This window comes from Aricia agestis, chromosome 7 (assembly GCF_905147365.1).
Source record: "Aricia agestis chromosome 7, ilAriAges1.1, whole genome shotgun sequence".
Taxonomy (NCBI): Eukaryota; Metazoa; Arthropoda; class Insecta; order Lepidoptera; family Lycaenidae; genus Aricia; species Aricia agestis.
The window spans coordinates 7,250,844-7,275,241 of NC_056412.1; the positions used below are offsets into that span (position 1 = coordinate 7,250,844).

The window sequence follows — 24,398 nt, forward strand, 5'->3', positions numbered from 1 at the left end:
CCTGGTTTGAAGTGACTAGTGAACCCATAGATAAAGTATTATAGAGTGAACCATTCAAATTTCAATCTCACAAGTCACAAAGTACAAACGTCAAACGCAGTGTTGCCAGCAGCCAGATGGTCTCGGCGACTTCCCCCTGAACTTATTTGATTTCCCCCCAGAAATACCCTATTTTGCCCCTATCTTGGTCGAAAACCCCCTAAATCAAGGGGGACTCAAATGTCGAATATCGAAGATCTGTCAAGTGTCGCACATTTTCTTTGTGTATTATCAATGGTGTCGACTGTCGAGTGATAATATATTTTATGATATGGCAATACTAGGTACTTATTAATAGCCGTGTTCGTTTCATTTTTTCGCAGTTTGGCAGCTGACTGTCTACTTCATAATTGAGTGTCATGTTCAATCATAGACATAATATATGTGTTCAATAACATCCTCAGTTCTGACAGAAATTGTTAGGATTTTATTGAACATGACACTCAATTATGAAGTTAGTCGTGTTCGTTTCGTTTTTCAATACACATTGCGCATGCGCAAAGTTAAAAATTAGTGTCAGTGTGAGTGTCATGTTCTAAAGTCTGACAGAAATTGTTAGAAAAGAGTGGATAAATATTATAGGTGCAGAAAATATTAGCAAGAAGAAAAAAGGATATAATATTATGTCTGCTCAATACATTTTGAAGAGTGGTGTTTTAAGGATGTATATAACATTTATAAATTCAAAGATTCTGACCTAAATTCGAAATATATAGTAGAATATAACATCCTGCATCAATTGATACCAAAAAATCAATACCTTACCGACAAGTTACGTGAAATAATTCATTTTAAGATTTCCATTTATCATACGTAATGTTTGCCGGAAGTGTTAAAATTTTTGAGAATTCGTCAGAATTTATAAATAAATATTTTGATTTTAATTTTTGATTTTTACTAGGTAAGCGACAAACAGTACCTGGTTTGTGCTCATAATATTATAGGCTCTATGGGTAAGGCCAAGTTAGCCTCTAAAAAGTTTGGTGTTCTTAACAGATCTAGGCAGTATTTTAGTCCGGAGTTTCAGTCCAGTCGCTTCACTCTGCATCCTCTATCAGTTGTATCACTGAGATTCAGAGTACTGAAGTCTGAGGAATTGTTTGCAATATACCATCCACATCACCTTCATGAGTGATAGACTTCGACCGTGCGTTTTTCGCGTAACTTTCTGCCGCGCACTGTAAAACTCTAGAACGAACTGTCACCAGTAGTATTACTGGACCAGTACGATATGCAAACCTTTAAGAAAAGAGCATAAATAAAAGGCATAGTTCCTTTTAACAAAATTTTATTTAAATAAATAAAATTTAAAGAAATATCAGTTTACTGCAGCTAACTACTAAACCTATATTTTTGGACTCAAGTAACACTGTAGTAGCATCCAGTTGAATAAACCACCTTATACAAAATTAATCTTCTTTACTTTTATAAAAATTGTAAGTGAGCAGAGGTCGCCAGTTTTTTTTAATTTATGTTTATTATAGTCACCTTTACTATTATTTAGAAAAGTATCGTTAATGTGGTTTTAGGGTTACGTACCCATTTGGTAAAAATCGGGACCCTATTACTAACACTTCGTTGTCTGTCCGTCTGTATGTCACCAGGCTGTATCTCAAGAACCGCTATAGCTAGACTTCTGAAATTTTCACAGATTGTGTATATCTGGTGCCGCTATAACAACAAATACTAAAAATAAAATAAAATAAATATTTAAGGGGGGCTCCCAATTCCCATATAAGAAACGTGATATTTTTGGCCTATTTTGCTCGTAATCAATAATGGTAACAATTAGGAACTTGAAATTTTCACAAAATCCTTAATTATATTTTTACTTTAATAATTAATAATAAACTTAAAATAAAGTAAATATTTAATGGGGGCTTAAAATAAAGTATATATTTAATGGGGGCTCCCATACAAAAAAACTTTCACTCTATACCGGAACGGAACCCTTCGTGTGCGAGTCCAACTCGCACTTGGCCAATTATTTCATTCAGTGACGTCTCTTGTAAAATCCACCGTTTTACTTTTTAGTCCACGAAATTTGAATTAAAAGACCAAATTAGGTGTTTGCCTTTACTATTATTTGGAAAAGTATCGATATCGATATTTTTGCATCGTCTCTAGTAAAATCCGCTATTACTAGCCCTCAAATTTTGAAGGCAGGCGCGTTCCTTTCGTGGTTATTTCATGTCCTGTGTTTCTTATGTCATTGCCGTGCCCAGCGTGCGCCACGGTGGGTTGGCGCCTTAATAATATTATGCTGCGGTAAAAACATGGTAAAAAAGCGTTCATTCAAAAAGACTCAAAGATTTTAGACGTGGCAACATTTTTTGCAGGCTTGGCGCTTTCGTCTTCAAATGAATAAAAATCATAATATATCAACATGGCGGATAAATGGGAAAGTAAGTTTTATTTTAATAAATATAACCAAAATTTAAGTTATTAAAATTATGTTTTTATGCCTTTTTATAAACTTCTATCCCTAAACATTTGAATCACGGTCTTTTTTACTACTGTAGTTGCCGTCATGTTTCGAATGTTGAAATGGTTTGATGCTGGTTCAAAATTCAAAAAATTTGAAATTTGTTGCGGAATTGTCACTTAAAAATTTAAATTTGTTTTGATTTAAAACTCGTTCGCAGCAATTAGCAAAACCTTGTAACTTTGTTATTTTTTTTGCAAACCAGTAGTAAACGTTTAAATGTTTAAGTCATTTGAGTTCAGTTCTAATCTTGTTTATATGATTTACTAGGTGTACATCCTGATGGAAAATATGAACCAAGACTACCAATTTCTATCAAAGATGAGCCATTGGAGGACGAGATGGATGATGATGACGCTCCACCAGCGTTTGGACCAGCCGCACTCGGACTCCATAGGGTAGGCACTAAATTGCCGCCAAAACCTACGCCTAGTGAACCTGTACAGAAATTAAATGCAAGAGGTATGCCTGCTCGTATCAGAACAAAAAACAAATTTATATTTGTGGATGACTTTGTGAACACTTCACCACCCCGACAGTCACCAAAGAGGACACCTAAAATTTTGGCAAAGACTCCCAATAAAAAGTCTAGTACCAAGAAGCTAAGGTCTCCTATGACAGGTCAGTCTACTGATGATAAATATGATGAGAAACCGAGCAGTCAGTCTCCAGATAGAAAAAGTGGTCAACGAATTGGCATGAGATTACGAAACTTACTTAAATTACCAAAAGCTCATAAATGGGTATGTTTTGAATACTTCTATAGTAATATAGATAAGGCCCTCTTTGATGGCGAAAATGATTTTATGATTTGTCTTAAGGAGTCCTTTCCCCACTTGAAGAACAAAAAGCTTACTCAAATACAGTGGACTAAAATCAGAAGAATGATGGGTAAGCCCCGGAGATGTTCACAAGCATTTTTTGCTGAAGAACGTAAAGAACTGGAAAGGAAGAGAAAACTTATTCGCTATATTCAACAAAGAAAAACTGCTGATATTTGTGTAAAAGACTTACCAAATGAAATTCCAATGCAATTAGTTGTGGGGACTAAAGTAACCGCAAGGCTTCGTAAACCTCAAGATGGACTATTCACTGGATGTATTGATGCCGTTGATACATCTAATAACACTTACAGAATTACTTTTGAAAGACCTAAACTAGGCACTCATTCTGTGCCTGATTATGAAGTATTGTCTAATGATCCTCCAGACACAATAGATTTATCAAGTATAACCCACAAATTCAGACCTCGTCAAGTTATGCAGGAAATATTCAATCTTTACCAACCATCATCACCCAGCAAGGATAAAAATGGTGATCCTATGATAGGGTGTTCAATAATATCAAGAGATATTGAAATATCTTCGAGTTTCAATGGATATGGCCCATATCCACAGAATTTTCTAGAATTAATTATAAAATTGACAAAGGTATTGCAGTCTAAAAAGAATAAACTTAATAGATTAAAGGAATATAATTGTGAGGCAGAAAAAAGAAAGTCATTTGATCAGAAAATGCCTGATGACTTTAAAAGGAAATATGCAGCTGTGGTGACAGATCTTGAAAGAATTAATTTAGATATGCAGGAATATATCAATGAAATCCAAGCATTTTGTCAACAGATTGCTCCTGGGCCGAGTTTAGCTGCTAGACTTGCGCCATCTCAGCTTAGAGAAAAATGTTACGATGAAGCAACATTGATTGTAGAAAAAAATAATAATGGATCTTTGCAAAATCCAAGAGTAATTGAACTTATCACTGATCTAACGGCATTAATGTTGCAAGTAAAAAGTTTATCAGATACAAATAAAAATGCATATGAGTTGAGTATTTTACAGGGTACTATGGATAAAATAAAATTAAAACTGGAACCACAATATAGAAAAATCTTTCAGAACAGCATTGAAATCCATATGCAGAGAATTCAAAGTGGTCTAGGCCATACTAATATGAGTAATTATGTAGCAAGTACATAAAATATTATACTAAGTATAAAATTATAAACTGATACATTTATATTGTTTGTTATAATTAAAAACTGTTATTTGATTTTGTATAATATTTAACAAAATATATTATATACATAGTTCATAATACATTGTACAAGGAAACTTAATGGATTTGCATAATATTGAATATTTTTAAGATGATAATTAGGCTTCAGTTTCGAAATGTGCGGGCAGCGCTGCGAGAGCGGCGCCCGCGCCGCACTGAGGGCTAACGAATAATTTTTTAAAAATTCTTTAGAAGTCTAAGCTGGGATGATGCCATGGATTTGTAAAATCTTACTTTTAATCCCTAAGATGTGTAATAAAATATATTTTAAACTATTAAATATTTGTATTATACCTAGTTACAGATTTTTTATTTCAATTATTGTTTAAGTACTATGTAGTTTTACCACGTTGATCGTGGAAAAACCGAGACAATAAAATTTCTATTGTGTCTCGGTCACTGGTGACCGTATGGGGCTTGATGAATTAGGGGCGCGTCCACAAATTACGTGAGGTGTTTTTTTTAATTTTCTGACCCTCCCTTCCCGACTGGTGAGATTTTATTCAACCGCCTCCCCCACCCCCCAATCTCACGTGAGATTTTTCAAATTTAGGTTTCTTGTAAATTGGATGGTTTGACCGTTCTACTGACTGTATAATTGTAATGATGACGTTATATAAATCATGTAAAAAATGATTTGTATAACGTCCAAGTATCAATGAAATTATTTTCTTTCGAAAGAATTATGGTGGGTTGCACCAACTTACTTTAACTACAATGCAAAATGTCAAATCTTTAGTTAAAGTCAAAAATTGACGCCATATTTAGGGAGATCGCAGACTCGATCACACAAAAAGTGTGCCGTCTGCGATCTCCCTTAACCATAACGATAGAGCTCGACAAGGCTTTAAATGAATGTGGCAAAAAAAGGAACTAACGCTGTCATCATACAAAAACGCCATTTTTGACAGTTCTCCTTTACCGCAGTCCGCAGCGCCCCCGCCCACGTTCATTTTAAGCCTTGTCGGACCAGTATACATCTGTCAAATTCTGTGGTCAGGTTAAGGTTAAAGTTAAGTTAACTTTAACTATAACCACGCCTCTGGTGCAACCCACCCTTAAGACTAAGGTTGGGTTGCACCAACTAACTTTAACTATAACTAGTGAAAAACGTCAAAATCTCTGGTTAAAGTTAAATACACTCACCCTTAAAATGTAAACCAACACTAACTGATGCAGCTTCTAGAAGCGCCATCTAGTGCTCAGTATATGAAACTTTTTAAAATTGGAAACTAAAGCTGTATTGTTTTCTTAAATTCGGTAAAAGTACTGTAGTTTACGTATTGCAGTTATATAAATATTATTTGTTTCTTTATAGGATGAAGGATTAAAATAATTAAGTTTCTCGAAAACAATTTTTTCAAGTTAAATAATCACTTTCTGTAAAGTCTCGTCTTTTGAGCACTAGATGGCGCTTTTAAGACTTTCTCCGGTTAAAGTTTAAGGACGCCATATTTAACTATAACCATAACTTTAACCACGCCTCTGGTGCAACTCAACCTAAGTGAATGATGCTAAGCGTATTACGATAGTACAAAGGATTACGCTTACGATTAAATCTTAAGCATACCAGAGTATACCTACATACAATCTGGATAAAATAGACCAAAATAGTATATTTTTTTGTAACGATGAGAAAAAAAATACGAGAGATTTGACTCGACCCTTCCCCCCTGAAACACCTCACGTAATTTGTGGACGCCATCTAAGTTGGGTACCTATCTAGTTGTTTACTGTATGGTCTGGTCTGCTGTAAAATAATATAAGTTTCACACGAATAATCCCTCATACATAATTTAACAAAAGTACTTACTAAATTGAAACTGGTGTTGAAAAACAACACATCTTTTATTTCCACCAATTTTGGGAAACTATCTAAAATAAATTGGCACTTATTATGAATCAAACAAATCTGTCTTTATTGAATAAGTTACTGATTATATTAATGAAACTGGGAATGTATTTTACAAAAAAGTAATTAAATTTTATTAAGAATGACGCACAATAGGCAATACAAAATAATGGTACCTATAATTAAATATTTTTTATTCCACAATACATGGAAATAATAATAAATTTACATAAAAAGTATTATTTATGTAGGTTTACGACTTATACTTTTCTAATGTACTCAATAAATCATCTGCTTCCTCAGTAGTTTTAACTCTTATCAGAATAGGTACTGGTGGTGGTTTAAAATCAGGAGTAGGAATACACACCATCATCACATTATTTTTACCCATGCGTTTTGTTGGCAATGATGAACTTAAAATCAGATTAAGAAGGACATTTCCCAAATTAGTATTGGCTCTAACAAGCAATTGATGTTTGCCAGACTCTTCTATTTTTTTAATATATAATGTGCCAACTCCTTTATCAACAAAATTCTCATCTTTCTTTACAAAGATTTTACATTTCTTATCATAAACACTGTTTTCTTCTGCTACTGGTGTATATTCTACTTTAGGTGGCTCATCTTCATCTTCTTCGTTTTCCGTTTTAGCTGAAGGTTCTTCAGGAGATTTTATGTTAGAATTGAAACTAAAAGGTTTTCCAATTCCAAATGAGAATGGAGCATTACCGTTACTGGGTACTGTCGTTGAAGTAGAAACAACTCCTGAAGGAGATTTTATACCAAAAATACCAGAATTGCCTGTTGGTACATTAGATGTACTAGAATTTGTATTTGTTCCGAAAGAAAAGTTAGGCTTGCCACTTGTAGGAAATGTACTGGAAGCACTTGATGTAAACAGTGACTTGCTACTATTAGCAAAGGGAGAAGATGTATTATTTGTTGATGTTGCAGTGTTTGTTGATGATATTATACTTTCCACTTTATCTTTTGACTCTGATTTACTATTTTCATATTCTTCTTGAATCTCTTTTAAATAACTTTCGTAATCTTTAAATATTGGTGATAGAATACACAGAGGTGTCTTATCAACATGCTGTTTAATCCAATCTGACACACTGACATTTAGACCCTTTAACTTGCTGTAATACTTTGCCTTAGGATCTTCAATTTCATCGTTTTCTTGTTTAGATTTGGGAGGAGTTGGTGTAGAATTTGTTTTTACTGGTGTCAAATTACTAGTTGAGCTGCCAAATGTAGTAGAGGGGTTTGACATTGGTGAATTAGAATTTTTAGATGTTGTATTTGCACCAAATACATTTGTTGAACTTTGAGTTGTAGAAGTTTCTGATGTTTTTGGCAAAAAACTTGCAAAGGCTGAAGATGTGGGCTGGTTACTAAAAGGATTGATGTGTTTGGAATCTTGAGAGTTACCGAACAGGGGTGAACCGGACCCTATTTTGTTTGCATTACCACCAAATAAAGCTGTTGAATCTTTGGTGGTCTTCTCTCCAGGGGTGCCAAACAATCCAGTATTAGATACACTTGTGTTAGTGTTATTTGTGCCAAAAATCATTGGTTTTTCCGATTTTGGTGTTGAAGAGTTGTCATTTTTACCATTTGTCAAATTTGATAAAAAGTCAAATGATGATGGTTGAGTTTTATTGAAGCCAGAAAATCCGCTGAAGACACTCTTTTTACTCTGTAATGCATAATAATGTTTGTTATTAAATCAACATAATGTGTTTATTATTTTTAATTATTAAAAGTCACAAGTGCGTATCCAGATTAGAGTGAGATGTCTTTGAGTGGACACACTGTCTCTGGATCATAAAGTTAATATACATTCCACTGGGTATAAGAGAAACAAAGAGCTGAGCAAGATGTCACTATCAGTAACACTATGTGGTAAAAAGAGAAGTGTGATAAATGACAGCAGAACCCTTTTTTTCATCTGTTTAATGTTTTGACAGTCAGTCTGCACTTATCGGCATGTTGACAATTATTGGAGCTCTAAGAAAAATGTATGTGGGAACATCATTTTCACGTACACAAAAACAGATTTGTACACACAGATGTATAGGGAAACAATCCTAGGCTGTCAAACAAAACCAAAATTGAATAAATTCAATTTTGGTTTCGTTTGACAGCCTGGAATTATTTCCCTATTCCGCTAAGTATATTAAATTTATACTCTGAATGAGACACTGTGTCTTCAGCCACATTCTTACCTATGATTGCATGCATTCATAGGTAAGTGAAAATAGTAATTGAGGGAATAAACATTTCAAAGTAAAAATATGAAATATTTTACGATAAGTAGCTATTTGACTCACTAACCTCCTCTCCAGGAATTTGAGACCGTCTTTTAGCAGTTCTTATGACGCGTTTTTCCAAAACATCTTTAGCTGCTATTTTAAAACCTCCCGCGTCCTCATCTTCCTCCTTGGGGTCCTCCTGATCCCAATTATCATGGTTTAGCTCAGTGGTGGCTTGCCGCTTTATAGACATATTAAAATTTGAGTTCTTCACAAGTTACAATGTAAGGGGAACGAATAGTGTTAAAAAATGATTTTATACATTATTTAAACATATGCCTTTGTAAAATAAGCAAAACTTGTTATTTTTTTGAGGAAACAAATTGCAGGTTAGGTAGGTATTTTATAAATTTTAGAAATATTTGGTAATAAAAGTTTCCAAGCGTGCACACCGCTGACACCGCAATTTTTATTTCACAGATTACTAGTATATATTTGTAGATTTTATTTTAATTTTTAAATGTCTGCTAATGTCAACAGCCAGTCAGTATATGTATAATAAAGTACTCTGTGCAGCCAGTGTTGCCAACTTTTTTTTTACATATCTGTCGCATGTCTGCTCGTCAATTCCTAGGTACCTAGGAATTGACGAGCAGACATGCGACAGACCTGCCCGTGACGGGCGGCCCGTAGCGGGCGGCCCGATAGTCAATTCCCCGCTTAAATGGCCTCTCAAACCACCAGAATTCCACTAAATAACGTGAAGACAACAATACCACAGATTACTAGTATATATTTAACAATAACCTTTTTTTTTTTTTTTTTTTAATTTATTGGGAGCTGGAAACGAGTCCTTTGCTCCAAAAAAAATACAATAATAATACAAAATACAACAGATTAAAATTAAAAAAAAGGAATGTCTTTCTTCTATGTTGGTTCTCACCACAGGCTCTCACCAATGTTCACACTAAGCACTATTTACAAAAAAAAAAAAAACAAAACACTACGGTACCTACCTACAACTCGGGCGAATTAACATGACACCTGGTTCAATTGACGTTTCTCTTAAGTACTGAGTGCAAAAAAAGTTTTTTTATTTTAAGTTATTTCAAAAAAAAAATTACGTTACCGGAACAAGTTATTTTTATAGGGCTACACTAACCACAGTATTAACCAAGTACGAGTTGGACTCGCCCAAGGGTTCCCCAGCAGGAATACGAGGTTTATAGATGCGTCCGATAATTTGTATCTAGCTTCATATTAATATATTCCGTGAGTAGCTAATTCATACCACAGACGCACGGCAATGTTCAAACGTTAATACGAATAACAAAAACTTAACAAATTTAACGTTCAAATGTAACAACTAACAAATAACACAACAAAACTCAACAAAAATCCAAAAACAATAACCATTAACTACTAACAAATAACTCCGAAACGCAAACTCAATAACACACGTGTAACGGTAACAGATATAATATGCTAACGCTACTGGACGCGTACGACGAGAGCGGGGTGCTGCGCGGGGAAGCGAGGGAGGGGTAAAATTTAAGCCAGGTGTCAAGTTAACTCGCCCGAGTTGTATTTACAATTATTTTTAAACTTTTTCCATCGTTGAGCATATATAACGGTATAAACATTTGAAGAAATTGTAATTAGACAGTAAATCTTCTGGGCGGCGGGGTACACTTATATCTTCATCTTTACAAATTTTATCTATTTCAGAGCAGAGTAAAATTCTGTCCAGACCTAGTGCTTTGCAATCAAAGATTATATGTTTGAGGTCAGCATCATTTCTAAGCATTTGGGGCATTTTGCATCATCTAAAATTCTTAATTTATGGAGGTGGGAGGGGACCAAGCAATGTCCAAATCTCATCCTTGTTATTACTGATGTGAATTTTCTTGATTCAAACTGTACAGTGTAATACCATGGGACTGAAAAATCTTTCTTTATGTCACTGTACCATTTAACCTTTACTATATTCCAGATTCTTTTCCATAGCTCAAACATTTCATCTTTGACAGTCAAAAAGAGGTCTGTAAATGGCACTTTTATGATGTCCTTATGATTCTCATCTGGTGGTCCTCTAGAGGCTGTATCCGCCCTCTCATTTCCAGCAATTCCTCTGTGGGAGGGAACCCATAGAAATTCAATATTAATGTTATTACTGACTAATTCATGTAGAATGTTTTTGATCTTAAAAATTAAATAATTACTTTTGAAACTTAAATTACTATTATCTAGAGCTACTAACACACTTTTACTATCTGATATTACAAGAAAATTATTTACATATGACAAAGTTTTTATATATTGTAATGCCATATAAACAGCATAACATTCGGCTGTGTAGATAGAACACATATTACTGATTATAAAACATTTGGTAACATCCAGAAATTCATCATAATAAGCCGATTTAACCTCATCTATAGTTTTCGACCCATCTGTATAGATTTTGTAAAAGTCTGTTTTCTTTTCTATAAAACTGAGAAAGTCGGTCTTACCATAGATGTCTCCAGTTGTTACCAAATATTTTTTCTCTAGAGAACCTTCAAAGTTGTCATAAATTGGCCATAGATCACTAGAATAAATGTCATTTGTCATATTTAAAACCAACTGTAACAAAGTCGGCATCTGTGGCAAAATCCTTGTAGAAATAATTTGTGATGTTATTACAGAAGAATCTAATAAACTAGTTATTTCCTCAGATACTTTAAGTTTTCTTACAGGAAGTGAGGACTTAATTGCAATCATCTTAACAAAGTATTTCTTAACTAACATGAGTCGTCTCAAGAATAAAGGAGGAATATAAGTTTCAACTTCCATTGAGTTTATAGGGGTGGATTTCATCGCACCAGTTATAATGCGCAGTGCTTGATTTTGAATGATATCTAACTTTTTTAGAAGACTAGCGCTAGCATTAATATATGCTAAGCAACTACAACTCGGGCGAATTAACATGACACCTGGTTCAATTGACGTTTCTCTTAAGTACTGAGTGCAAAAAAAGTTTTTTTATTTTCAGTTATTTCAAAAAAAAAAATACGTTACCGGAACTAGTTATTTTTATAGGGCTACACTAACCACAGTATTAACCAAGTACGAGTTGGACTCGCCCAAGGGTTCCCCAGCAGGAATACGAGGTTTATGGATGCGTCCGATAATTTGTATCTAGCTTCATATTAATATATTCCGTGAGTAGCTAATTCATACCACAGACGCACGGCAATGTTCAAACGTTAATACGAATAACAAAAACTTAACAAATTTAACGTTCAAACGTAACAACTAACAAATAACATAACAAAACTCAACAAAAATCCAAAAACAATAACCATTAACCACTAACAAATAACTCCGAAACGCAAACTCAATAACACACGTGTAACGGTAACAGATATAATATGCTAACGCTACTGGACGCGTACGACGAGAGCGGGGTGCTGCGCGGGGAAGCGAGGGAGGGGTAAAATTTAAGCCAGGTGTCAAGTTAACTCGCCCGAGTTGTATAGTCAAAGTGGCTCCTAACTAAACTTTTATACAACATTGAGAGAATTTTTGGATCAGCACCCCAAAAAACTCCTGCTAAACATCTCAATATATTGAGTCGCTTGTAAGCTTTATTACATATATAATCTATATGTACATTAAATTTAAGTTTGTTATCTAAAACTATACCTAGAAATTTATGTTCATTTACTAGTGAGATGATTTCATTGTGATTTCATTATTACATTTAACTTGAACATTACATTGACTTTTACCAAAAGTCATAACTGAGCTTTTTGAAGAATTAATATTTAGTTTTAGTTTGTTATTATAATAATTTAACAGTTGCTTAAGAGCTAAATTAATATTACAATTGGCCGAGCGTAGTAGACGATTAATACAATAGATAACTATATCATCAGCATATTGTAGAACATTAACACCTAATACTTTTACATATTTACAAATTTGTGATGTATATAAATTATACAGGATTGGAGACAATATCGCTCCTTGCATTAAGCCTTTATGTGCAAATTTTGGACCATGTAGTATATCATTAAATTTCACATAGACAAGACGGTGATTTAAGAATCTATATATCCAATTTAAAAACCTACCAGGAATCCCCAATTCACTTAAAACCTTAATAAGTACAGACAAATTAACATTATCATATGCACCTTGCACATCTAAAAATACACAAATTGCATTTGAATGAGCCATTATAGAATTCTTAATATCATTTATAAATGAAACAAAGCCATCAACTGTACTTTTTCCTTTACGGAAACCTAACTGAAAATCTGGTAATATTGAATTAGTTTCTGTAAAATAGTCTAACCTAACTTTTATCATATTTTCAAAAACTTTTCCAATGCATGAAGTGAGTGATATTGGACGGTAAGAATTATGATCATGGATTGGCTTATCTTTTTTCAGAATGGGCAAAACACACTGAGTTTTCCACTCGTCGGGAATAACTTGTTTGGACCATAGGTGATTGTAGATATTAAGAAGAACTGCTTGTGCATTTTTGTGTAAGTTTTTAATCATTAAATATGGAAAATTATCCAGTCCAGGAGTAGAATCTCTTCTTGACATTAAGGAACTATAAAATTCATCCCAGCTAAAATCTTTCATAAAGAAGTTGAAATATTCACTATCATTATTACTTTTAAATATATCTTCTAATGAACTTTCACATTCTTCATCATTTGTAAATTTGTCTAAAAATTCTGGTACAAAACTATCACATTTACTATGTATGCTAGAACCTACACGCTTATATTTTTTGATAAAATTCCAAATATTCGTGACTGGGGTGTATCTATTAAATGTAGAGCATAAATTTTGCCAACTTTTTCTCTTTTCCTCTTTTATAATCCTTTTTTTGAGTGCATCTAATCTCTTATAATTTATATAATTTTCCATACTTAAATTACTTCTATATTTTTCCAAAGCTTCTCTACAATCCTTTACAGCCCTATCACAAATATCATTCCACCACGGAGCAGGTACCTTTTTTTTTAATTTTTTAGATGAATTAGTTATTATAATTTTTGGAACACATTCATCTCTTAAAGTGTTTAGTAGATCACAGAAATGATTATAACTTTCTAAAGGATTTTGTGAATTATATTCAAAATCTTGAAATAGATCTTTTGACATATTAAAGAACTTATCCCAGTTAGCTTTTTTGAATAAATACTTATTTACATTTTTATTTATGTCATATTGCATAGGAGAAGTATTAAGTTTTGTAAAAGTTGAAAAGTGATAACTTCCCAACGGATCGTCACCGACATGCCATTCACAATAGGGAGCCAACTCTGGACTCACTAGTGTAACATCAATTGCAGAAGTGTTATTGTTTGGTCTGCCTACTGTAGTAGCACAACCTGTATTTAAAATACATAAATTATATTCATCTATAACTTCATACAAGTCTCGTCCTCTTGTATTATTTATTGTACAACCAAAAGCTATGTGATGGGCGTTACAATCACCCGATATGATAATAGGTTTAGGAAGATTATTAATTATTCTTTTTAATTTTGTTTTATTAATTTTGTTTCTAGGTGGACTGTAAATGCAAAGGATTGTAATGGAACCTATACCTGTTTCTATGGTTATGGCAATAGTCTGTATATCTTGATAATTTGGAGTCGGATGCTGCACATACTTTATAGAATTCCTAATAATTATTGCCACTCCTCCGTGTTCATTTGTAGCATTTTTATAAATGAAATTATACCCAGGGAAATGAACCCGAGGACTTGAAGTTTTAAGCCATGTTTCATTTAATAAAGCTATATCTATTTCTTTATCTATTAAGAGTGATTGAAGTAAAGGTTTTTTATTATTTAAACTCTGGATGTTATGCTGTACAATATTTAATACTATCCATTACTTATTAAAGTTTTTAATGAATGTTTCTTTAATATGTGTTGTAGTCTTAATCTCATTAGAATTTCCTATACTTACAATAGTGCTTATTATGGCTTCTAAAATTTTTTGATTATTAATAATGTCCTGGGCTGATATCTTTTCTGGAACAATTTTAACATTTTGAGGATTAGCTTTTGTAAGAGGTGGGAAAGATGTTAAATTATTTGTTATGTCTGCATAAGTAGAATTATTAACTCTCAAAGATATGTTTTTCTTAATTTTAGAAGCCTTAATTGGGCACTCCTTAGAAATAGCTAGGTGATTACCTCCACAGTTTTTACATTTTAAAACTTCTGATGTGCATTCTTTATAAGAATGATTCTCTGCACATTTAGAACATGCTTGTTCATTAAAACAATATTTTGCAGAGTGATTGAAAAGTAAGCATTTAAAACATTGTAAAACTGGAGGTATATAATTATGAACCTTATATCTCCATCCATCTAAGAAAATGCATTGTGGTAATACAGTGCCAGAAAAAGTAACAGTAATAGTATTTAACGGAACAAATGTATTATTTTCTTTTTTCATAAATCTACGTATACCAATTATGTCAATATCGCTACTTATTTTTTCAAACAAATCCCTATTACTAATTTCCTTAGGAATGTACCTAACTACCCCAACCCTTTCCACAGAGGCTGCTGGGATATATGCTCTTAGATTGTTTTCTTGAATAAATGATGCATTGAGGAAATCATTAGCTAATGCCGCTTGTTTGAAAGTTATTTTTATTTTGCGGGCGCTTATTCTAGCTCTTTCATAAACTCCTTTTGCGTTTTTGAAAATTTTCGAAAGGCTAAGGGGGTTCATGTTTCCTATTTTTGTATCCTTATTACAATGTTCGACAAATACAATAAAATCTCCGTTGTAATTATTGTCAGGATATTTTCTTGAATATGAAGGTTTAAGAAAGGGTTTGTACTTATCGCCTGAGTTTTCAATTATTTTCCTTTTCTTCGATGACGAAGATTTATAGTTAGGATCATCTCCGTCGCTCTCGTCCTGCATATTATCTACTTTTAACTTACTTTTAATGTATAAAAACTATAAATATAATTTTTTGCAAATTGTTATTCAAAAAAGGCGCCTTCCTCTTCCCGCCAAAAAGAGCAAGTCTCAAACAATAACCTATCTGACTCAGTGTTGCCAGACGGCCAACTTGGTTTCTCCCCAAGTGTTCCCCGAAATCCCCCCAAAATTCGTGATTTCAAGAAAAATCCCCCTTACAAATTATAAAAGAAAATTTTTGTTCATTATAAATGGGAATTTCACAAGTGGATACGATGAATGTACACTATTTCTGCAATAGCGTCCAATCTTTACAGAATCAGCATCTTCGCGAGCTCCTTGATCATTTTTATGGTTCCGTAAGTCGTAACCAAAGGGTGAAAACGGGACCATAGTACTTAGATTTCGCCGTCTGTTCCCAGACTTTTTCCTCCAACAATCCCCCCAAAAAATTGTTCCCCCCAATTTTCCCCCCATCACCTAAAAAAACCCCCAAATTTGGGGGGATTCCCCCAATCTGGCATCACTGATCTGACTATAATTTGAAAAAATTTCTTTAGTTCTAATTTTTGTAATACGGCATTTGGTATTATGTTGTTATTACAACATTTGACTTCGCGTGCTAATCTTGCACGAAAGAAAGGCGACCCTTCATCCGGTTTCTCTGTTAAGTCTTGACAACATTCATCATGCTAAATAATCGCTCTATATCAGCGTTAGAATGAGGCAAAACGAATAAAGATAGTAATAATATAATTAAGTTTCCAGTGTGCGTCTTCAAGGGTTAGAAACATAGTAAAAAAAACTAGTGGTTTAACGTCGAAGCTACCACTAACATAAATAATCTAATCCACTAAGAAATCCACTAGCCACTAAAACCAAAATTTTCCCGCCGAAAGGTACGTCTAAACCACCAGCGGGGCTAAAATGGTCGCTTTGAAGAATCATGATAATTATGAATCATAATGTGATTCATTTTTCTAAAATCGCAAAATGCAAGTCTGTTTGCAATTCATTTCTGTATTTTTGTACTGATTTGACATTTGTCAGTTTGACAGTTTTGACAATTCATTTGCTGAATTGCTAAATGTGACCATTTTAGCCCCGCAGATCTAGTGGAAATTCCACTAAGTTGGCAACTCTGTCAACAGCAGCAAACAGCAGTGTTGCCAGATGGTCTCGGCGCCGTACCCCTACGGGGCTAAAATGGTCACATTTAGCAATTCCTCTCAATCAATTCAGCAAATGAATAGTCAAAACTGTGAAACTGACAAAATGTCAAATCAGTACAAAAATACAGAAATGAATTGCATTTTAATTAAATCAATTTTATGTTATGTAAATATTCCCGGATGTTCTAATACATACAAGAAAAATAAAGGCAAATCGAATGGAGTAAAATTTTACTATTTTTCTGCCAAAAGTATTCACATCCCTTGGCATATTGAAAAACGAAAGAAATAGATAAAAGCCGGTAAAAACATACGTAAGCATTTAAAAAGTTCCATGAATTTTATGTGTAGAATCGTAAAAACACTGAATTTTGTAGATTATAAACATACCTAAATCGATTTTTGATGAACACAATATGAACCTAACCTATAACCGTTGATTCTTTCAGTAAACATCCAAACAGGCTTCCATCTAGATTGATATACATACTTATGCACAGCTCATTTAATTGGCATAAATTTGCATCGAAAGTAAGGATAATTTGGAGAAGTCCTGCCAGGAATTTACTACTGAGGATAGTATTGAACTTGAACCATCTTGTCAAAGTGTTGGTTCTCAAAAGGATGATTTTTCAAGTAGGAAAAAGATTAATAGCGCAGTCTTTGGGTGTTATTTAATCCTTCGATCGCGGATTCTTGGAAATCTGTTGTTGTTCTCGCGGCCGCATGTGGCCACTTAGGAGTGTAAGTATCAAATCATTTTATAGTCTAAAAAATAAAAAAAACACTTATAAACTAGCCGGGGTCAAAGAGAATGCGAAGCCAAAGTCACTCACAAGTTACTTCTTTTACTCGCATCGTGTTGCTGCTGTCGAATTACGACGCCCTCTATAGTTTCTGCACGGTCCTTAGAGCAAAGTCTACCCAAAATCACTCTGACATTGGCAACTCACTGAGGCCGCCATTAAAAAAAAGAAGAAGAAGAAATGAATTGCAAGCAGAGTTGCATTTTGCGATTTTAGAAAAAGAATCATATTATGATTCATATCATGATTCTTCAAAGCGACCATTTTAGCCCCGCTGAACTAATTTGATTTCCCCCTAGAAATCCTCTAGATTACTTTTTCTTTTAATATTCAATAAAAATATATTACTAAACTTTATTGCAGCTCGACAAGGCTTTATATGAACGTGACGTGAAAACGAATTAACCTTATATCCTTAATCTATGGAATTAACGCTTCTATCATACAAAAACGTCATTTTTGACAGTTCTACTTTACCAGCAGCGCCCATTGACATCATTGACATATTCATTTAAAGCCTTGTCGAACTGTATTCATCGTTTCAACATCTCGAATCTCGACCTCGATTAGTTGTTGTGGCGCTTAAGTAATTTAAAGATGGTAAAAAAATATTAGGAACGTGATATTTGGTAAGAAACTGTATTTGACGTGTATTTTAATTTCCCCTAAAAATCCCCTAGATATTTTTTCCCCCTGTTTGCCCCTAACTTGGTCGAAAACCCCTTAAGAACGCGGCGAGCCAGAAGACGTCTGACCAAAATGACAACTGATTTAGTCACTAAATTAGGACCAGTGGAATAAGAAGCTTCTAATTAGTCTCCTATGTAGGATCCTAGCTAGGACTTCTAAATAGGACAAGTGGAATAAGCGCTTTAGCTATCCTAGCTAGGAGTTCCTAGCTAGGATAAGTGGAATAAGCGCTTAAGTGAAATAAGCGCTTTAGATATTCGTTATCGTGCACAAGTGTGAGAAAGTGATGTAATAACCAGAAACGTGCTCTTTTGAGTTCCCTCCAAAACTCCATCGAAAGTTTCAGTAAAGCGTCTATTACTTTACTGAATCGACCGACTTGACTTCTTGACTGTATTGACTTTATACTTAGACTTTCACTAGACTTTAACTGACCTGACGATTATATAGGAAAAAATGTATTAAAGAATATTGTTTTCCCGCCATAATATTTAAATACTCGACACTCATGGCCATGGTTATAGCCGAAGTAACGGGGCTCCGGGAGAGGTTGGGAACCTCCCCGGCTTAGCCAGTCCCGGCGCCGAGGGGAACGCTTCAGTTTGCCGAAGCGTTCCCTAACTTTGGTGGAAGTCCGGTCCTTTCTGAGGTAGACCGGCCGGTCGTGGAGGAAGTCCTGTGTTTGTTAGATCCGGGACATCCCTCCTTTATACGGCTGAAGGCAAATCACAGGTGGTTTTAGTTAGTAAGAGTCTCACATACCCCCGGGGTGCTTCAGCTAACTGAGGCACATCCCCAACCCGGGGCACCCATGATGGGTTTCCCCTGCGCAAAAAAATAAAAAAATAAAATATGGTTATTAAATCCTTGGTTTATTTGAAGCTTACATGCTTTGAGAGAGGCCTCCTCTGTTTTCCGGTTATTCTTCCATCTCTTTCTAACGCTATATCTTCTATCCCTTTCCAATTCTACTCCCAACACCAGCAGGGCGCGAGATTGCAGGCTCGGCGCCATCCGCCATTGGCGTTCTGTTTTCCGAAGCGACAAGAACGTATTTAATAAGTGCTTAGTGAAATTTGTTTCTAAAAATAGATTCAAGTTCATTTGTTCGTTTGTGCTGCAACTTGTGAAATCCATTCACGTAAGTTCACACAATTATTTCCATGTTGATTTTAAATTATTTTAACGGTGCTACCGTTCGAATCTAAGCACACATTATTTCTAAATTATTCTAACGCTTTCTAGTTTTGAAATTTAGTTTTCATACTGTAGATAAGTTTAATTTTAACGGTTGTGAATATTCAATCATAATTTCTAAGCATTATTAGTGATTTAATATTTTTTTCGTTTTTCACAACTACCTTCAATTTTTGGTCCAGAAAAGAAAAATTTTTTCAGACAATGGACAACACGGCGGACAATATAGCGAACGATATTTCTGAATCAAGAATGATTCCTAGTTCGAATAAAGCCGATCACAGGCGTCGGATTAGTACTAGTAGCAGTTCTAGCAATAGTTCAAGCTCCTCAAGCTCGTCCGCGTCGTCGGGGTCCGATCGTAGGAAAAAACGATCCAAGCGACGTAGTAATCGTCATCGTCGTAAAAGTAAAAAGAGTAAACGAGATTTCGAGGATAAAAGAATCACTAACTTGACAAATGAAATAATTGAGTTACGTAATCAAATTTCATATCATGGCGGCTTGTCTAACAATTTGTGTGAAATATTGCCGCAGCCGCCTGCACCACCGCGTGGCGAGGCTTATGATAGCGATGTTTTAGACGATAGTGTAAGCGGAATTATTTATAAAGATGTTGACGGAGTTAGTTTGTTACCAGATAATGAACAGCAACAATTTAAATTTGACCTTGAAATAAAATTAAAGGAACCCGCCGTTCCGAAAGCGCCTGATAGTTACATAAATAATTTAAATGAAATACAGTATTTTAATAGGAGCGAATGGAGTGAGGTTAGGTATGCTGAAGTGCAAAAATTATACAATCACACCCCTGGTTTCATAGACCTTGACTGTAATGACGAAGTTAAGGAATATGACCAGTTGAAACACCTAACGTATGCGGACAAAGCATACGCAGCCATTACCTTTTGTGCTCTCAAACAAAGAGAAGCACTTGCTGCATCCTTAACGGACCTACTTGCATGGGCCCGCGAGGAACAAAATGTTAGCCCGTTGGGACTTCAGGAAAAGGTGACACAGCTCTTTTCTCAAGGTGAATTCCATAAGGTCTCGTCAGACCTGCTGCAACTGGTGTGTGGACATAGAGCTGAAGTGATTCAGATGCGACGAGATGGCATCACTAATTATGTCCGTGACCCTCTAGTAAAAGTTGCCCTCCGTAAGATTCCGCCATCGGATCGTCATCTGTTTGGCGCTGAAAACTTTACATCGGCACTTGAGAAGTTTGGGGGTATAAAAAAGGCATTTCGGCCTCTCACCAGGCCTAGTTCGGGTTCTGCTTCGCAAGCAGGACCTAGTAAGGCTTTGCGCCTCCCCTTGCAGGGGCCGGCTTATTTTACAGGGCCCTCGCAGGGTACCAATAAAACCTGTTGTAGTGGATCTTCACATCAACAATACCAGCCCTCGCAGGGCGCATATTACCACCAGTCTTCGCAAGGCTATACTCACGGTTGTTCTTCTAAAGGAAAAAATTTTCATAATGCCGACCGCCGCATGGGAGGCTATAAAAATCCCTTTCGTTCGACTGGAAACAATCAGAACAAGCCCAGTCAAGGTAAAACCAACCGTAAACGAGCTGGAGGCCAGCCTGATTATAACTCCTCGTCAAAAAAACGAAAATTCTGACTCTCGAATCTTCAAAGCAGGGAGGTTGCGGCAGTATCGTCATCGTTGGGCGAAACTAGGTGCCCCTCAGTCCCTGCTTCGTATAATAAAAGGTTACCGTATACCTTTCCATCAAAAACCACCGCTAATGACACCCCAGTTGTTAGGCAACACTTTTGTGACCAGAGAGTCCGAATCAATGACTGCTATAATAAGCACAATGAAGAACCAGGGTGTACTAGAAGTGGCAAAGCCATCGCCGAGCTTCCTGTCCACGATGTTTCTTGTGCCCAAGAGCGACGGATCCGATCGTCCGATATTCAACCTAAAAGCTCTCAACGACTACGTAATTACAAAGCCGTTCAAGCTTATAAACATGTTTCGTGTGCCGGGATTTCTACAGCCAAACGATTGGCTGTGCAAAGTAGACATCTCGCAGGCGTACTTTCACCTTCCAATTGCCACGGGTCACAGAAGATTTTTACGTCTAATCTATCGAGGACAGCTTTTGGAAATTACTTGTCTTCCTTTCGGCCTCAGCACTGCGCCCAGAGTTTTCACATCTCTGACGAATTGGATCGCGGAGACTCTTCGGGACCAAAACCTGAGAGTAATCGTTTATTGCGACGATTTTCTCATTGCACACCAAGACAAACTCATTCTTCAGAGCCACTGCCAAGTGTTAATCAACCGTCTCCAGTACCTAGGCTGGCAGATAAATCAGGAAAAATCTATGACTCAACCCCTGAAAGCTCTAGATTTCCTGGGCATCACGTGGAATCCTTGGAACAATACAAAATGTCTTCCTGTAGACAAAATTCGAACCATCAAACAGAAAATTTCATGTGTATTATCCCTGGGCGAAACATGTTTGGAAGACCTACAAAGCCTAATAGGAATATTAAACTTTGCGACGTTCGTCGTACCCAGAGGCAAGTTACACCTTCGAGCGTTACTCAGGTTCCTCAAACCGTTACTACGCGCACCAGCCAGACGAATGGTGCACATTCCAAGCGAAGTGTCATCAGAACTAAGATGGTGGTTTCAGGAATGTCATCGCACGACTCCAATTCATCTCCCACCACCAACCCACTTCGTGACAACAGATGCTTCCGACGTAGCGTGGGGTGCGCAAGTAGACAACCAGTCGTTGTCAGGAAGCTGGAGTGTTGCAGAACAACATCTTCACTGCAACATAAAAGAAATGCTAGCGATTTTAAAGGTCCTCGAGAGCCACGGTCACTCATTAGCTCAAACAACAACACTCTTCCAGTGCGACAACAAAACAGTTGTAGCTTATCTGCGAAACGAGGGGGGGATGAAATCATTTCCACTGATGACGACGACTTACAGAGTGTTCGAACTTCTGGATCGCTTTCAAATAAATCTGACAGCTCAGTACCTTCCCGGCATGTTCAACAGCACGGCCGATCACCTATCGCGACACAAGATGCCATCCGAGTGGCATCTGGTACAGACATGCACAGAGAAAATTTTCACCAAATTCGGGACACCGATAATAGACCTACTAGCATCGAGTCGAGCCCACGTGGTCTCCAATTACGTATCTCTGGACCTGAACGACAATCAGGCAGTATTCCACGATGCATTTTCCCGGCGGTGGAATTATCACCTTGCGTGGCTATTTCCACCCCCATATCTGATGCCGAAGGTGCTATCCCATCTCAACTCAGCGCGGGGATTATATCTGATCGTAGCCCCACGATGGAATCGTGTATTTTGGAGAGCAGATTTGAAGAGCCGTGCGGTAGCGGCTCCATACACAATCAAAAATCTTGCTCAGAACCTGATAGATACTGCGACGGGTCTGCCACCAACCAGATGTCAGGAAATGACTCTAGAGGTCTGGATATGTGGGGGTGGTCTACGAGCTTAAATGATTGGTCTGAGAACCAGGTACATTTACTCAGGTCTTCTTGGAGGTCTTCGACTCTTAAAACCTATGAGGTAGCTTGGAGGAGGTGGATTGACTGGGCAAGCAGTCATAATATTGATCCTCAACACCCTAGCGGACCAGTATTAGCAAGATATCTCGCAGACCTGCACATTGTTAACAAATTGTCATACAGCACAATCTTAGTGCACAAATCTGTGGTATCGACCTTATGCAGCATTGAAGACAATAGTAAACTTAGTTCGCACGTCCTGGTCAAACACATACTAAAATCGATTGCCTTATCTAAGCCTATTCTTCGCAATCGCTTTGTTTGGGATATTGACAAATTGGCATCCTTTCTTTCCAATGTTAGTATAGACAAAAGAAGTGCTTTCTCTGTTTCGAGACATACTGCAACCTTGCTTCTTTTATGTTCGGGTAGACGTGTGCACGATTTGACCTTATTGGCTGTAGATTCAGACCATTTGGTTGAGGATAGTGACAGCTTAATATTATGGCCTCTATTTGGTTCAAAGACCGACAGTGCTAATTACAGACAATCTGGCTGGAGGCTATTATCAAACGCTAATAACCATAATTTAAATCCAGTTTTTTGGGTAAAGACGTTGGTAAATTTGCATCATGAGAAACGAGCATTAAGTAATTGCTCAAATCTATTTCTTACGATTAGGGGCCAAGTTAAAGCAGCCAGCAGAACTGTTATTGCGGGCTGGATTAAGTCTGTGCTAGCTGATGCGGGCATTAGTGCTCCCCCTGGCAGCATACGGTCAGCTGTTGCATCCAAAAACTGGGCTAACAACTTGCCCTTAGATGAAATTCTGGCTAGGGGTAATTGGCGTTCTAGCAACACATTTGCACGCTTTTACAAGAGAGAGATAATGTTAGCATCTGCTAGCAATGATACTAATGTCACTAACAATTTCAATTCTGTAAATTAAAATCAATTAATATTGTTATCTATTTAATGATAATACTTACCTAGTCCTATTATTGCAATAGTATTAGGATCAGTTTTCGACACTGCATTGATTAATATTTTTATTATTGTTGTACCTATCCTAACTATCTTTGATTTAACCCCTAATTTTGTAATGTCTGTAAGTATATTATGGACACTACTACTATTAAATTGCATTTAGCATTATTTGTATAATATGTTGTTCTTTAACTATTGTTGTACCTGAGGTATTCAAACTACTTTAGTGTTGAATTTATTTTATATTTCATCATTAATATAGTTATTACTTTTTGATACCTTTATATTTTCATTTATTATTCTTATTTAACAGTGATTCCAATTCCACCTTAATTAAAGGTTCCTAGGCTCATTCTCAGCCTATGTTAGCATAATATTATAAATT

General features: G+C 35.8%; 5 protein-coding genes across 5 annotated transcripts in view; 3 read left to right on the forward strand and 2 right to left on the reverse strand.

Moving 5' to 3' along the window:
• The window catches only part of LOC121729050, a 36,556-nt gene extending 19,500 nt beyond the window's left edge, over nucleotides 1-17,056 (forward strand). Inside the window, exons 6-7 of the mRNA XM_042117438.1 lie at nucleotides 12,564-12,570; nucleotides 17,046-17,056. The gene's annotated coding sequence lies outside the window, so the exon portion shown is untranslated. The remainder of the gene's footprint in view (nucleotides 1-12,563; nucleotides 12,571-17,045) is intronic.
• Nucleotides 2,374-4,527, forward strand: LOC121728560 (protein lin-9 homolog). Its single transcript, XM_042116730.1, has 2 exons — nucleotides 2,374-2,444; nucleotides 2,795-4,527. The coding sequence occupies exons 1-2, from the start codon at nucleotides 2,426-2,428 to the stop codon at nucleotides 4,498-4,500; spliced, it is 1,725 nt and encodes a 574-aa protein (XP_041972664.1). The 5' UTR covers nucleotides 2,374-2,425; the 3' UTR covers nucleotides 4,501-4,527.
• LOC121728561 (nuclear pore complex protein Nup50) lies at nucleotides 6,479-9,165 on the reverse strand. Its single transcript, XM_042116731.1, has 2 exons — nucleotides 8,772-9,165; nucleotides 6,479-8,133 (listed from the first exon to the last, which is right to left on the reverse strand). The coding sequence occupies exons 1-2, from the start codon at nucleotides 8,940-8,942 to the stop codon at nucleotides 6,685-6,687; spliced, it is 1,620 nt and encodes a 539-aa protein (XP_041972665.1). The 5' UTR covers nucleotides 8,943-9,165; the 3' UTR covers nucleotides 6,479-6,684.
• Nucleotides 14,597-15,728, reverse strand: LOC121729051. Its single transcript, XM_042117439.1, has one exon. The coding sequence runs from the start codon at nucleotides 15,647-15,649 to the stop codon at nucleotides 14,597-14,599; it is 1,053 nt and encodes a 350-aa protein (XP_041973373.1). The 5' UTR covers nucleotides 15,650-15,728.
• A 4,283-nt stretch (nucleotides 17,057-21,339) lies between the features above and the next one.
• On the forward strand, nucleotides 21,340-23,016 carry LOC121729052. The gene is made up of 2 exons (XM_042117440.1): nucleotides 21,340-21,465; nucleotides 21,787-23,016. The coding sequence occupies exons 1-2, from the start codon at nucleotides 21,340-21,342 to the stop codon at nucleotides 23,014-23,016; spliced, it is 1,356 nt and encodes a 451-aa protein (XP_041973374.1).
• The last annotated feature ends 1,382 nt before the right edge of the window (nucleotides 23,017-24,398 follow it).

Bases quoted from the DNA above. Each gene is read 5' to 3' on its own strand.
- LOC121728561 (XM_042116731.1), bottom strand. From the start codon at position 8,942: ATGTCTATAAAGCGGCAAGCCACCACTGAGCTAAACCATGATAATTGG. The intron at 8,134-8,771 runs GTTAGTGAGTCA...TATGCATTACAG, and splicing joins CTCAAATTCCTGGAGAGGAG to AGTAAAAAGAGTGTCTTCAG.
- LOC121729051 (XM_042117439.1), bottom strand. From the start codon at position 15,649: ATGCAGGACGAGAGCGACGGAGATGATCCTAACTATAAATCTTCGTCA.
- LOC121729052 (XM_042117440.1), top strand. From the start codon at position 21,340: ATGAAGAACCAGGGTGTACTAGAAGTGGCAAAGCCATCGCCGAGCTTC. The intron at 21,466-21,786 runs GTAATTACAAAG...CTCATTCTTCAG, and splicing joins TAAAAGCTCTCAACGACTAC to AGCCACTGCCAAGTGTTAAT.